The sequence below is a fragment of the Salmo trutta genome, chromosome 29 (assembly GCF_901001165.1).
Source record: "Salmo trutta chromosome 29, fSalTru1.1, whole genome shotgun sequence".
Lineage (NCBI taxonomy): Eukaryota > Metazoa > Chordata > Actinopteri > Salmoniformes > Salmonidae > Salmo > Salmo trutta.
In genome coordinates, this window is record NC_042985.1 from 36583550 (window position 1) to 36599737 (window position 16188).

At 44.8% G+C, this 16188-nt stretch overlaps 1 protein-coding gene across 3 annotated transcripts in view; it reads right to left on the minus strand.

Moving 5' to 3' along the window:
- Nucleotides 1–8390, minus strand: part of LOC115167530 (activating molecule in BECN1-regulated autophagy protein 1) — a 94616-nt gene extending 86226 nt beyond the window's left edge. For 2 of the 3 annotated variants that reach the window (XM_029722022.1, XM_029722020.1), the window contains exons 1-4: nt 2797–3094; nt 1886–2083; nt 1718–1776; nt 1420–1603 (exon numbers count right to left, since the gene is read on the minus strand). In XM_029722022.1, coding sequence (XP_029577882.1) covers nt 1420–1603; nt 1718–1776; nt 1886–2017 — 375 coding nt within the window. In that variant the 5' untranslated portion in view covers nt 2018–2083; nt 2797–3094. Of the gene's footprint in view, nt 1–1419; nt 1604–1717; nt 1777–1885; nt 2084–2796; nt 3095–8087 lie in introns of those variants that run through there. The other variant, XM_029722021.1, reaches the window with a different exon arrangement.
- Between the last annotated feature and the right edge of the window lie 7798 nt (nt 8391–16188).

The window sequence follows — 16188 nt, forward strand, 5'->3', positions numbered from 1 at the left end:
TGCTCCATTTACACTCAGATTTGAAAATGCTACTTAGCATCAAGTAGACATCATGCCAAACTACAAATCCCTGCAAGCTCCTGCACATTATCTCTAGCTGACACCTTTGCTAACAGGTATTACGACAACTTAAAACTTGCACAAGACAGTTCACAGAATTGTCAATTGAAAGAAATGTTAACAATTTATTCATTACTACATTTAGCTAACATTAGATTGTTAATCCAGAGATTCTTACCTTTGCCTCGATTCGGCAGTCTAGTCCAGATCATCATGCCATTTGTAGTTCTTTATGAAAGCCACATTAGAATTACATTTTTGGGGGATAAATACAGGCGAATATATTGATACAAGTCACTTTGTCCTTGAGAGATTTACAGTTATCAAAACATCACACTGGGGAAAGCCTAAGCAAAACATCCCTTATTTCAAGTGTTTCCAAAATCCCCTATAAGAAAAATGAAATGGTGGAGAAAAAAAAAATTGGAACCATTTCCCTGTTTTACCTCTAGGTTTTATGGGTATTACGACTCATATTGTGGTACTCTATAGAGGGCTTCCACCATTTTAAAGTAGTCAACTGGATGGGGATTCATATGGGTTGGGAGGGATCAGCCAATGCTCAGAGCATTGGGTTACCTGGTTTGTAAATGGCTTTAAGCTGTATCACTGCCATCTTGTGGTCACAATAAATGAATGACAAGATTTGTTTCAGGACTCTTGCACTGCAGCTGGCAGTAAAACACCAATATACGCTGTACGCTATTTTCAAACACAAAAAAATCTGAAAATAGGCTACGTCAAAATGGAGATGGCCTCAATGGCGCTGCCCGTGCTCTTACAGGAGCCATAATGGGACAGATTAAATGAGAGATTCTCAATTGGTTTTGCTCAACTCCTCTGTCCTGCTTTTGAAAAAGTTCAAAGGTAATCGAGGAGCGGAGGCGAGGAGAAGAAACAAATGAGCTTGTATGAAATTAGACTCCCCACTCCATAAGGCAAATTACATTTACAGGGGTGAAATCCCCAAATAAATGTGTAAAGTGATAAAAACAAATACAGCTAGTTGTGGAAGACATTTTGAAGATGAAATAATAAGTGGTGTATCGTTTTTAAATGTGTGCATGCTTTCTCCTTCGAGAAAACAGCTGATTCAAATGGGGTGTGGTGGATTTTAAAACACTTCTGCACTAGCCGCTGAGTGGAATACTCTTGTGTATCAAGGAAGTGAGCAAACTCTTCCATTCGCCTACTAATTAATTGACACTGTCCTCAACCAAATATCGGTTTCCAGTTCACGGAGGAGAGGAGGACGGAGGAGTCTAGGAGAATCTCCCAAAGATGAGTCATCTAATTAAGTCTATGGTAGCACATGTAGTCCTTGAGGTTCCTTTGCATGAGAAGATGACAGCCACTCACATGCAGGTCCCAGATGCGAACCTCTCCATCCAGACATCCTGAAGCCACCAAACCAGGGATGGTAGGGTGAAAGGTCAGACACCAAGGAGTGCGGCGATGGCCCACCAGAGAGTGAACACACTTCCCTGTCTTAATCTCGGTGATATAAATGTTGTGGTTTACATGAGTGGAGGCAATTAAGGTCCTATATGAAAGGAAAACATTAACAGTTAACATACAATCTTCCAGTCTTGGTGTCTTTCTACCTCATCCAGACCAAAAAAAATGTATACAACATTTTATAGGATGACATTCTGACCTGTCCGGGCTAAAAGCCAACAGGAAGGTAGAACGAGGGCTGTCCGGCAACTCCACTTTCTGAGGAAAATAAAATTATAAGAGCACATCAAAAAAGTGCCCACTCGTGTCAGTTAAACTTGTTACATTGCACGATTTCCACCTATGCCTCACCAAGGATGCTCCTTACCTGACTCTGCCATTTCATCCGCCGGGTCTTCTCCTCAACAAGCTGCTGCAGGAGGCGCTGGGAGCCAAGGCCACGGGCCCCACGCTCCCGGGCAGATAAGATCCGCACCGAATTCTTTGGGTAGACAGTCATCTCAAAGATCAGGCCTTCATTCCTCTCCTTCACACTGGTATTTGTTGGTCTCAGTCACCAAAGGGTCTAAGCAAAAGCCATATGAAAGTGTGTCTGTGGCTAGCTTGTAGTCTACACCTTTACCTTGCCATTGCATGGTGAAATCCAGCTGTTGATGACATAACCATGTTTGTAGCTAACTAGCTAGCTAAAAAAATTTTTTATTATTAGTTAACAAATGAGAACTGCAGTGATTAGGTAACAGCCACGAGGTGCTGATGAAAACGTTGCCATAAGTGGCATGAATAATGAAAATCTGTTAGTTTTACACAATTATAACATAACGTTAATGGCAAAACAACTGATTGTGTGGGTTCAGGCACAACACCCGAAATACAGAGAACCACAACAGGCTGTCATGAAACTTAAAATTGCTAGTTAACTACCTGTTTCCTAACTCCAGATTGTAAAACCAGATAATGTGATTTAACCCAACAAACGTGGGCCATTATACTGGAGGACGAAGATAGTATCGCCAATAACAGGTTAGTTATTAGTTGAACGATCTGACAACGTTTTGTACAGCCAGGCCTGTAACTACAAGTATATTTTTTGGTTAAATCACATTATCTTGTGTTACAATCTGTAGCTACCCGTCTCCCAATAAACTAGCTAGCTAACATGCCAGCGTTTGTCCAACTCAAGCAAGCGCTGGCGTTGACAACCAACCCCATCAAGGCATTGCATTGGCCTAACATAACTAGCAAACGTTAGCGATACTCGACCATGTCCCCCCCTACCTTTTCCCACTGCTACGGTTGGATGTTCTTGTCGACTTAGCAAGTTACATATATTCGACATTTACTAGCACCTGAAACTATCTCGTATAATTATGGTCTATTTTCTCCGATGTTTTTATATTGTGTTGACCAACTGTGGTTAACAAGCTAGCAGTGTAGCTAGGCTAGCTATTAGCTATGTTCTCCAAAACATTAGCCAGCTGGCCAGACCAGCCACAGCACATCAGGCATTACTAGTTGAACACAGGAACATAGGTGGGCGCCACAAAACCGATTGCTTTTTTCGCAGTGCAAGAAATAGCTAGCTTACAAAGGGTCAATTTTGCTTTAAAGTAAGCAATGTGTTTATAATCTACATGTATCGCTATTTCTATGTTTTACAGAAAACATGTATACATATAAGTTCATGATTATACAACGTAGCGTTTTCCAAACTGGGTCTGGACCATAGGATCCTGGTCCTCATCCAAACGGTTTATACAATATACAATAATAATGGTCCTTATGGTTGTCATTTGTGCTATAGTGATTTATAAAAAGCTTTAATCTCAAAGAGAACACGTTTTCTACTAAAACACTGGACGCTGATCTAGCATAACCTTTTAGCTGCTGCACAGTTTGGTTTGATTGATTGATTTGACAGTAAAAAAAAATAATACAGATACACAAAGATTTGTAAAAGTGACCGGTATTGTACAATATAGTCGGGGACTTATTTCCATTGTGGTCCCTATTTTTAACATAAATACAATTACATAGATACAGACAAATTACAGATAGAGATGAATATCAGGGGAGTTAACGTACAATTCTTACAAGCTTGTTTGGCTGGTAGCTTATTCTTTAGATGTTTGTGGCTGCTGGTGAACCATGATGTGCATACGTGATCAAAGTGACACTGGACTAGCGCACTAGCTAGATTTCCATCCAATTGGCGACAGATTTGCATGCGAATATTGTAAAATCTTCTTAAAAACAATATTTCAGAGTTTCGTTTAGGAAATTTTAGCGCCGGACATGACAGGGAAGATTTTGGCCAAATGAGCCACATTTTCGTGTCGTTAAAAACAGCCTATAACAAATGACCAAAATACTATTCCTTGTGTTTCGATGTGCAGCATATGCAAAACTTTATAGCCTATTTGTTATTGTTTTTATGCTACATTCCTAAAACAATAATTTTGCACCTTACGGTTCAGCTGTTAGGGATTTCAGCACTACATGTATCAGGGCTTCGGTGTCCACTGTATAATGTAACGACCCGGTATTGTGTTCTGTGTTTGTGGGTGTGTTATGGTTCTCATGGCTACTAGCAGGGGTTAAATGTGTCAGGACAGAGGGAAAGGGTGGGGGGGTATGATGGGTAATCCCGCGGGATTTGGAAATGCATAAATAGGGATTACTGTCTCATCTCTCTCTCTCTTTCTGTTCGGGGCCTTGATCTGTTCCTATGGGGGTGACCCTTAACTCGACATGGTGTAATTGTGTACGTTCGGTATTTAGCGGCGTGGGCTGTGGCCACAACAATAGCCCAGTTTAGCAATAAACCTGTGTTCTGACCTGCACACCTGGAGTCCGTCTCTTTTCCTTTTATGACCCAGCCGGGTCATTACAATAATATTAACATTTGAATGTGTTCTATATATATATAGCCTATTTGAAAGAAGAGAAGCTTAGGCCTAACCCCAGAGAGCTAGATAGAAATAAGCAGACATCGACATGCATTTCTTTATGTGAGATGGTTACTACGTTAATTTTCGATCATAATATTTTCTATAAAGATAAGCATTGTATTGTTAGGAGTAACTCTGGTTGGCCTGAAACAGTCGTCCTCATCTCAAATTCAACTGTTTGAGTCAGTTGGAGCCCTCTTTCAATTCGATTTCAATTTAAGGGATTTATTGGCATGGGAAACATTTGTTTACATTACCTAAGCAAATGAAATAGATAATAAACAAAAAATTAAATAAACAAACATAGGTTGTATTTACAATGGGGTTTGTTCTTCACTGGTTGTCCTTTTCTTGTGGCAACAGGTCACAAATCTTGCTGCTGTGATCGCACACTGGCATTACACACAATAGATATGGGAGTTTATCAAAATTGGATTTGTTTTCAAATTCTTTGTGGGTCTGTGTAATGAGGAATATAAGTGTCTCTTGCACATAATCAAAGATTTCCTTAATTTTGAATCAGTCACAGTGGTCAGGTATTCTGCCACTGTGTACTCTCTGTTTAGGGCCAAAAAGAATTGTCACGTCTTCTCCCACTCCCCATCTCCGGGCAGGTTTACTAATCACTGGCTTTGACATCCATCATTACGCACACCTGGCACCATTGTTACGGTCACCTGCGCCTCATAATGAGACACACCTGGATTCCATCACTTCACTGATTACCTCCCCTATATCTGTCACTCCCTTAGTGTTGTTCCCCCAGGCACTATTGGTTATGTGTTTCATATCCAGATGGTATGCTTGGTTTGTATTGTGCAATGGTCATTGCATTATTAAACTCACCACCTGCTTCTTGACTCACAGTGTCTCCGTAACAGAATACTGCCTCAACAAATGGAAGCAGCAGGAAATCAGGCCATCTCCCTGATGTTTGATTAACAAAGATAACTACTTTGTCAACACCATGACCAGCTGGTGCAACTGGGGACAGCTATGGAAGAGGTTCTTTGTGGTCTTCAACATCACACATACCTGAGCGGATACTAGCGGAGGATACTCTACCACCAGTTGAGCCAGCACACCAGCCCATCCAACAGTCTGCCCAGGTTAGCGACGCCTGTTTGTCCCTCCCTGACATGACAGAACCCCTCCCTGACAAATGACAGAACCCCTCCCTGACAAATGACAGAACCCCTCCCTGACAAATGACAGAACCCCTATCTAAATGCTGTGGCTTCCTACTCCAGTGCTCCCTCCATTTTGCGCACCAGATGGGAGCCCCCATCACCGAGAGGTCAACGGTTGCCACTGTTATTTCTCTGCTGACTAGGTGGGCGTAGGCTACGGCCATCTGGGAGAGAAGAGGAGCTGGCTTCTTATGAGAGGTTCATGGCACTGTTCAGAGGACTCTTCGCTCATCCACTGGAGGGCAGAGGGGTTGAGTGCCTACTCCAACTATGGTGGGATGCCCAGACCGCCGCTGAGTACACGCTCACCTTCCAGACAGTAGCAGCATTCAGCAGATGGAATGAGCCGGCGCTCCGTATGCTTTTCAGAAGAGGACTGCATGAGGTCCAGATCGAACTTTCATGTCGGGAAGACAACCTTCTTGGATGCACTCCTTGCGATAGCCATCAGTCTGGATAACTAACTTCGGGAGCATCGGTACCATCGCTTCTGTCCTTCCCTCAGTGACCACTCTGTATCAGAGCCTGAACCCTTGGAGGTAGGGGGCCACATGCCTTCCCTGTGGCATAGTGACGCAGACGGAAACCGCTGGGGCTCTGTCCCCATTGTCGTTAAGGGAAACTTCAGCAGTGTCCGATACGTCCCAACTCGAGCTCCACGAGAGCAGAGGGACGAACGCGTGATCTTCCACCTCCTGGGGCAGGTGTGAGTATTCCATTTATCGCTTTCTACAAACCTTTTTTTTTGTGTGTGTCAATCACACTAGTCGGCTGTCCCTCATGTACTGTTTCTAGAGGGCTCCCGAGTGGCGCAGCGGACTAAGGCACTGCATCTCAGTGCTAGAGGCTCGAATCCAGGCTGTATCTCAACCGGCCGTGATTGGGAGTCCCATAGGGCGGCACAGAATTGGCCCAGCATCGTCCGGGTTTGGCCGGTGTAGGTCGTCATTGAAAATAAGTATTTGTTCTAAACTGACTTTCCTAGTTATGTAAAAATGTATTTTAAAAATACAGTGCTAGTGGATTCCGGTGCCCCGGATCTTTATTGACTACAGTCCCTCTCTGAAGGTCACCTCATACCCGCTCACATCTGTTTCCAGTTCAAGCCCTTGATGATCGGCGCATCTACTAGGATCCGGGACCACTCACCCTCACTGTGGAGTCCATCATGAGAACATTCCCTTCATTAGTGAAGGATGACAATCACGGACTAGGCACCCGAATGCTGGAAGACCTGCTTTCCCGTTCCATGTCGGTTGAGTCCTGTGGTTGCCTTTTAGCCCAACATTCTGGAGGTATACCAGGACCTGTGGGAGGTTTTTTTCCAGAACCCGCGCCACCTGTTTCCCTCATCGTCCCTGGGACTGTGCCATTGACTTGCTCGCGGACTCTGCGCAGACGCATCTATCCTGGCCATGGAGGATTACATCCGTGAAGCGATCCAACAAGGTTTCATCCACACGTCCACCTCTCCTGCTGCTGTGTGGTGGAGGATTACACCTGTGTATTGATTTAGAGTACTGAAAGAGATCACCAAGTACCATTACTCTCCCGCTCTGCGGGGCCTGGTTCTTTACCAAATTGGAACTGCGGAGTGCATACAATCTCATCCGCGAGGGGGATGAATGGAAGACTGCTTTCAGCACGATGTCTGGTCACTACGAGTACTCGGTGATGCCTTTTTGCTTAGCCAATGCGCCGTCAGTGTTCCAGGCATTCGTCAACGAGGTGTTCCGGGACATGCTCGGACACCAGGTGGTTGTCTATATCCACGACAACCTGGTCTACTCGGCTACCTTGGAGGATCACATCACTCACATCCGAGTAGTCCTGGAACGTCTCCTGGCCAACCAACTATATGTCAAGGCAGAGCAGTGACAATTTCATCAGGAACTGTCTCCAAGGCAACCAGAACCACCCGCAAGGAGTGGCGTTGTCGCTGGATATCCAGGTTTTACTCGTACTACTCAATCCATCTCCAAGAAGTATTGGTGGCCAACCTTGGCGAGGGATGTGACTCACTATGTCAACTCCTGTTCCAAGTAGTGATGCACCGATATTACATTTTTTACTGATGTTTTCCTTGCCAAAAACGATACCGATTTTTAAAATTGGGCCTTTAAGTGTTCTAGTATAGTTAAAACACAGACGCAGCGGTCTGAGGCACTGCATCTCAGTGCAAGAGGCGTCACTACAGTCCCTTGTTCGAATCCAGGCTGTATCACATCCGACTGTGATTGGGAATCCCATAGGGCAACTAACAATTGGCCCAGCATCATCCGGGCTGTCATTGTAAATAAGAATTTGTTCATAACTGAATTGCCTATTTAAAGGTTACACACCACACTAACCAAAAAGTTATTTTGTTGGCATTTATGTATGACCCCATTACCAGTAAAACATTACCAAACCTATTTCTTTCACTTACTTGCTGTGCTGTTTCGTAGAGTCGTTTCATCCTCAAACAGGACTTCTATGGGACACCGTTTGGGTCTTTGGTCAACAAGTGTTATTTGACACGCAATCAGGATCTTGACTATGACTGCACGTCACATAATATAAGACGTTCATTAGCGTAATAACTACGTAAATTCACTCGTATTTCATGTCACAACAATTAATCGATACGTATGCTATGATGCTGGTAAAGTTGTCTCGCGCACCTGCCCTTCCTCAAGCACTGGACAGTGCTGGTCGTAAAAAAAAAATATATAAAAAAAAAAAGCTAGCAAGCTGATGGATTTGATGCAAACAATGTTCTTCCCCAAAAACACAGCAAAACCATATCTGTTTCAGTAGCTTCAGTTAGCTAGCTAACTATATAGCTAGGTGTCATCTAAAATAACCCTAATTTACAATACATGTTTTATTTGATTAATGGTGGTCGAACCCATCTGTGAAGCTAGCCACAATAAGGATTAGACACAATTGTGGACTTTGCGGTTAGCGTTCAAAATAAAAGTATGTAATTGACGGTGACGCAAAATGAATACAAATAATAATTATACTATTTGCATCACTATCATTTACATACTGTAATGAAACAGGCAGGGAGCAGGCCTCGAACCCTCGACCTTCTAGCCCGAAGTCCAGCGCACCATTGACTGTGCCCGAAAAGCATGCTCCTGCGGCGGAGTCGAGATCCGCGCTTGTAAACCCAGGGTCGTTACAATACTTTTATTTTGAAGGCAGAAAGCAAATTCCACTTGTGCATTATCCTTATTGTGGCTAGCGTCACAACCCGGTCGATCCTCACTAGCCGGATGAAGCTAGCTAGGTACCAAGCAGTAGCGGACTGAGCCCCAGGAGAATTCCCGGTGGGCTAGTCAACCTCTGGGCCGCCTTTAATTAATATGTTTTTTTACTACTTATCAAAAAGTTGGCAGAACGTTAAGCGACACGGGCCAACCCTTTCCCCCAGACCCGTTGGTCTATTCCAAACGAACGTCTATGCAAACCTTAGCCCCGCCCCTTTTGTCTCGCTCACATTGACACTGACAGCTCAAAAACTAGCTACCATAGAAAATGGAAAAGCGGAGTGAAAAATGTGAGTGTGGGGCTGACAAGTTAAGAGACGAGTCAAGTCTTCACTCAAATACAAGTGAATGTAAAAAAAAAACGAACCGACTTATTCGGTGGTAGTAGTACTAGTGCCACGGACGCTAACATTGAAGTGCTAGACCGGCAAGAAGAAGATGCCACAACCCGGTTTGCGGGTGAAAGAGTAGAAGGAGAGGACAGCGAAGCCAAAAATGGGCACATATCTACCGCTTCAGCTGCACTAAATGTGTTACAAATACATGTTATATCCGAAATGGAGTGAAATGGCAAATACTATTGGTCAGCTACTGCTGTGTAAATGTACCAGAAAGAATTGAGGTAAAGACGTTCAGTAACTGGGTGTTTCAAACCGGATAGCGGAAAAACTCTAAATTTGACGCCTGGCAAAGCTCTTAATGCCTAGATTTCGCCGACATTGGTTGCAAATAGTGTACATATTGTAAAACCAATCAAGTCCTTTCCCTCTCAAATTCATATTTTGTGCGGAAGAATATGGTAACAGTGATTTGCTAACTGATCCTCATCGCCACCGGTTCCTACCACTTCGCCTCTTTCTAGACAATGCATTGAAACTCATGCCAACAGTCCGGTGTGAATGGCGAGTAAAGCCACACAAAAAAAATCGTGTTTTGTTGTCATTCATTCACTTGATATGAAATAGTGGGGCTGCTGCTGTGTTTTTAGTTTTGCAAAATTGGGCCTTTAGTTAACTTACATTATTTTATTCATATCCAGGTTGATGATAGGTCCGTTTCAGTGAAAGAGGGAGGAGCCAGGGAAGGCTAGACCAACTTTTGATTATTTCAAGAGACCATAGTCAGATGACCTAAACATTGTTTCCACCCTATGCAGGAATCAAAAACTTCCATGGTACAGAGGGTTTTCTGTTTTAAAGACGGTACCAATCGAAAATGGCTGTAATACAATGAAAGCTATGTGTAATACTGTTCAATTTGTATGGCATTTGCGAAGCCTACTGACAGCAGTATTTTTATGAGTGGAATGACGGATTGGAAACATGTTCCCCAAAGGGTAGAAGAGCTTGAGAAGAGCAACATCCACAGAAGTAGTGCAGAGGCATACTTTTTAAGGTCCTCCAAAGCAGATTCAAAGTCTGCTCAGTGACAGTCAGGTATCTGCCCACAGAGAGCAGGTACGCAGGGGAAGGCAGGTGCTGGAACATGTCGTAGACATAGTGAGTCATTGGCAAGAGGGGGCTCAGTTACAGGGGGATGCAGTCTGAGGCTGCGTATACATTAGAGGACACTAGTATCGATCACGGTAATTTCTTGGAGATGATAATACTGCTGGGAAAGTATGACGTGTACTTGAACATCTCACCGAATTCATTGAGAAAAGCAAGAACCTACATCAGTCTGGGGCGAGAGGCAGAGGTTCTCTAGTCACACTCCTCTCAAAAAATACTGTCATTCATACAATTCAGAGCATTATCCAAGAGACCATGTTAAGTGAAATTGAGCAAGCTGGAATGTTCTCTGCCCAGATCGACACAACTCAGGACATAACTTCTCAAGATCAGTGCTCTGTCATTGAGATATGTGACAGATGTCGTACAAGAGAGGCTTGTGGCTGTTGTGAAGTGTGAGGCATCCACTGGACAGTACTTTGTCTGGTTGTTGACAGATGTCGTGGATAAACTAAAATTAGACATGACCAAGTGCATTGGCAATGCGACGGATGGAGCATCCAATATGCAAGGCAAATATAAGAGCTTCTCTATTCTGTTATCCTCAAAGTCCCCCAATCAAGGGCATGTATGGTGCTATGCGCATGTCCTTAATCTGGTTTTGTCTGACACAACTGAAATTGTCTTAACAACTGGGTCACTGTTTGTGCTCCTTAATGACATTGCTGTGTTACTCGGTGAATCCTACCAAAGGATGGATGTGTGGGAGAAGAGCCAGGACACGCGACACGGACGCCTATCTCCAATCGGAGAAACACGCTGGTGGACTAAGGATGGTGCTTTGATGAAGGTCTTTGGAAAACCAGACCAGGGTCTCTATGTTGAAGTACTCCTCACACTATCAGCCATACAAGGATAGGCCAACATGAAGACAACTGTTTGGGTGAAGGAAAGAGGATTTACTGAGGCTCTTCTCCGGTATGAGACGACACTGACGGCTCAAATATTTCTTCGGATATTTGAGAACACGTCACCGCTGTCCAAATACCTGCAGACAAGTGGGATAGCATCCGGTCTGCCCATCGAATGGTTGTGGCTACACAGGAAACCCTGAAAGGCATGTCAAGTGACTGACACCATTAATGCAGCTACAGACACATTTGTTCAGTTTGCAAATAAGAAGATCAAAGAACAGAATGAGGACACAAAGCTGGAGGAGGTGGAAGCCACTCTGCCACAGAAAAGGGCAAGAAAGAAGAAAATCGTGTCTAGAGAGATGGCTCAAGATGAAGCTTTGACAGAGGCAGAGAGTGCCTATAAAGTTCAGGTCCACAATCAAATTATGGATAAAGTCACAGATAGTATCCACAGGCGATTTCTGTCTCATGACTCCCTTCTGGACCCTAGAAACCTCTCCCAAATAACATCCAATGGTCTTCAAGAGCTCAGCAAATGTTTGCTTCGATTTGATAGCCGAGCAACTGACAATTTGCAGTGTGAGCTGAAGTCTCGCTGTGCAGTGGAAAAGACGACTGAAAAGTTCAGGATTGGAGGAATACATGACCAGGACAGTGGAGGATGGCCCTGATGGAAATTAATATGTGGTGGAAATGAAGAATAAATGCTGCTCATCCTGCAAATAATGTCCACTGTGTTACCAGATGCTGAGATGGTGCAACCTGCTGACTGATGCATACCATATCCTTGGTCTTGGATTCAAGTTCCTACTCACACTCTCAGTTACCCAGGTAGCTTGTGAGTGAAGTTTCTCTACCTTAAAGTATATCTAGAGCAGACTCAGGAGCGCTCTCTCAGAAGAACACCTAGATGCCTTCATGCTGATGGCCACCGAGAAGGACATCCTAATGGCCCTGAATACTGACATGGTGATCGATAGAGTTGCAGAGAAAAGCGAGCTGTTGAGAAAATTTCTCCTCCAATAAGGAAGTTGAGACATGTCTTATAACTTGCTTACTTATCGTTATTTTACTCCTACATTTCTAATATCTCTTTTTCCTGTCTAATGATTACTTTATCCTATCCCAGGTATTCCTTAAAGAGGTGGGGTTTCAGGTGTCTCCGGAAGGTGGTGATTGACTCCGCTGTCCTGGCGTCGTGAGGGAGCTTGTTCCACCATTGGGGTGCCAGAGCAGCGAACAGTTTTGATTGGGCTGAGCGGGAACTGTGCTTCCGCAGAGGTAGGGAGGCGAGCAAGCCAGAGGTGGATGAACGCAGTGCCCTTCTTTGGGTGTAGGGACTGATCAGAGCCTGAAGGTATGGAGGTGCCGTTCCCCTCACAGCTCCGTAGGCAAGCACCATGGTCTTGTAGCAGGTGCGAGCTTCAACTGGAAGCCAGTGGAGTGCGGAGGAGCGGGGTGACGTGAGAGAACTTGGGAAGGTTGAACACCAGACGGGCTGCGGCGTTCTGGATGAGTTGTAGGGGTTTAATGGCACAGGCAGGGAGCCCCGCCAGCAGCGAGTTGCAGTAATCCAGACGGGAGATGACAAGTGCCTGGATTAAGACCTGCGCCACTTTCTGTGTAAGGCAGGGTCGTACTCTGCGAATGTTGTAGAGCATGAACCTACAGGATCGGGTCACCGCCTTGATGTTAGCGGAGAACGACAGGGTGTTGTCCAGGGTCACGCCAAGGCTCTTAGCACTCTGGGAGGAGGACACAATGGAGTTGCTATCTCTGTCAGAATGACCTTCTTGATCCAAATCAGTCAGGTTTCAAGACTGGTCATTCAACTGAGACTGCTCTTCTCTGTGTCACGGAGGCTCTCCGCACTGCTAAAGCTAAAGTTATTGTTTGTGCCTAGACATTGGGCTTGTGAGTTTCTTTAAACTCATAAGATAAAGTGTGTGCCATTTATAAAGGTCAGTTCTAATTGTGCTGTGTCGAAGGACCCTATGATGTCTGGGTTCTCAGCCATGAATGACAAACCAACTGGTTTCTCTTAGCTTGATTGGAGACAGAGTAAAGGTTATTTCCTGTACACCAGCGAAAGGGCTATTCTGTTTGTAGCCTGTTTCTGAGCGAAATATTAATGTTTTGGGTGTGTGTGTGTGTGTGACCAGTATGACCATACATCATCTGGGCCGACAGTGAAAGGCACTTGCTTGCCCAACTTGGGGGAACCATTGAGCTACTGTTAGAGGAAGTATGTCTGGAGTTACTTCCTGTCATTCTGGCTCCTATTGTCCTCACTCAGTTGCAACAGACTAAGGCAACCGTTTCACCCAGTTATCTCACCTCTCACACACACACACACACACACACACACACACACACACACACACACACACACACACACACACAGGGTCACGTGTTTTTCCAGATGCTTACATGGGATAGCTTGACTAGTGTGTGTATAATGCTCCTGTACCCTCTGTGCGGGGGCTCTCAATCCATTTCACTTACGTGGGTGGTGCGACATCCTCCTTTACTATATATTTTTTAAATAAAAGTAATACCTTGATTAATTATTGACTTTGCTTCTTGTCATTATTAAAGTTAGACTTTCCACCACAGAGTGCAGGGTGTGTGCGTGTGGTTTGTCATTCATCTTTATAAAACTACCCAGACCCTTGATTTCCAGAGTTTGTATTGGAACATGGAGGGTGGTTAATTTACGTTTCTCATGATTAACTGTGCTAAATATTTCTTAATGTTTGTAGAACAATAGATATTAAATGAAATATGTTGTTGAACTGTTCAAGCAAAAACAAAATGAAAGGATACAATAGTCAATATCAAATATATATATTGTCATATGTGCTGAATACAACAGGTGTTAACCTTGCAGTGAAATGCTTACTTACAAACCCTTAACCAACAATGCAGTTTTAAGAAAAGTACCAACAAAAAAAAGTAAGAGATAAGAATAACAAAGAGCAGCAGTAAATCACAAAGAGAAGCAGTAAATAACAATAGCGGGGCTATATTTCAGTTGTACTGTGCGAGGGCACCGGTGTTGAGGTAATATGTAGAGTTATTAGTGACTATGCATAGATAATAGTAGCAGCAATGTAAAGGGGGGGGGGGCAATGCTAATAGTCTGGGTAGCCATTTGATTATCTGTTCAAGAGTCTTATGGCTTGGGGGTAGAAGCTATTTAGAAGCCTCTTGGACCAAGACTTACCACTTGCCGTGCCATAGCAGAGAGAACAGTCTATGACTAGGGTGGCTGGAGTCTGTGACCATTTTTAGGACCTTCCTCTGACACTGCCTAGTATAGAGGTCCTGGATGGCAGGAAGCTTGGCCCCAGCGATGTTCTGGGCCGTTCGCACTACCCTCTGTAGTGCCTCGCGGTTGGAGGCCGAGCATTTGCCATACTAGGCAGTGACGCAACCAGTCAGGATGCTCTCGATGGTGCAGCCGTAGAACCTTTTGAGGATCTGAGGACCCATGCCAAATCTTTTCAGTCTCCTGAGGGGGAATAGGTTTTGTCGTGCCCTCTTCACGACTATCTTGGTATGCTTGGACCATGTTAGTTTGTTGGTGATGTGGTCCCAAGGAACTAGAAGCTCTTATCCTACTCCACTCTTATCCTACTCCACAGCCCTGTCGATGAGAGTGGGGGCGTGCTCGTTCCTCTTTTTCCTGTTGTCCACAATCATCTCCTTTGTCTTGATCACGTTGAGGGAGAGGTTGTTGTCTTGGCACCACACGGCCAGGTCTCTGACCGTCCTATAGGTTGTCTCATCGTTATCGGTGATCAGGCCTACCGATGTTGTGACATCGGCAAACTTAATGATGGTGTTGGAGTCGTGCCTGGCCGTGCAGTCATGGGTGAACAGGGAGTACAGGAGGGGACTGAGCACGCACCCCTGAGTGGCCCCCGTGTTGAGGATCAGCGTGGCGGATGTGATGTTACCTACCCTGTCGATGAGAGTGGGGGCGTGCTCGTTCCTCTTTTTCCTGTTGTCCACAATCATCTCCTTTGTCTTGATCACGTTGAGGGAGAGGTTGTTGTCTTGGCACCACACGGCCAGGTCTCTGACCGTCCTATAGGTTGTCTCATCGTTATCGGTGATCAGGCCTACCGATGTTGTGACATCGGCAAACTTAATGATGGTGTTGGAGTCGTGCCTGGCCGTGCAGTCATGGGTGAACAGGGAGTACAGGAGGGGACTGAGCACGCACCCCTGAGTGGCCCCCGTGTTGAGGATCAGCGTGGCGGATGTGATGTTACCTACCCTTACCACCTGGTGGCGGACGGTCAGGAAGTCCAGGATCCAGTTGCAGAGGGAGGTGTTTAGTCCCAGGGTCCTTAACTTAGTGATGAGCTTTGAGGGCACTATGGTGTAGAACGCTGAGCTGTAGTCAATGAATAGCATTCTCACATAGGTGTTCCTTTTGTCCAGGTGGGAAAGGGCAGTGTGGGATGCAATATATGGATGGCATCATCTGTGGATCTGTTAGGGCGGTATGCAAATTGGTGTGGGTCTAGGGTTTCTGGGATAATGGTGTTGATGTACCATGACCAGTCTTTCAAAGCATTTCATGGCTACAGACTTGAGTGATACGGGTCAGTAGTCATTTAGGCAGTCGCTGTGCCCAAGAACACTAAGGTGACCTATAGTGGTCTGCTTGAAACATGTTGGTATTATAGACTCAGTCAGGGAGAGGTTGAAAATGTCAGTGAAGACACTTGCCAGTTATCAGAGCATGCTCGGAGTACACGTCCTGGTAATCCGTCTGGCCCTGCGACCTTGTGAATGTTGACCTGTTTGTTTAAAGGTCTTACTCACATCGGCTGCGGAGAGCGTGATCACAGTCATCCAGAACAGCTGATGCTCTCATGCATGCTTGTTAC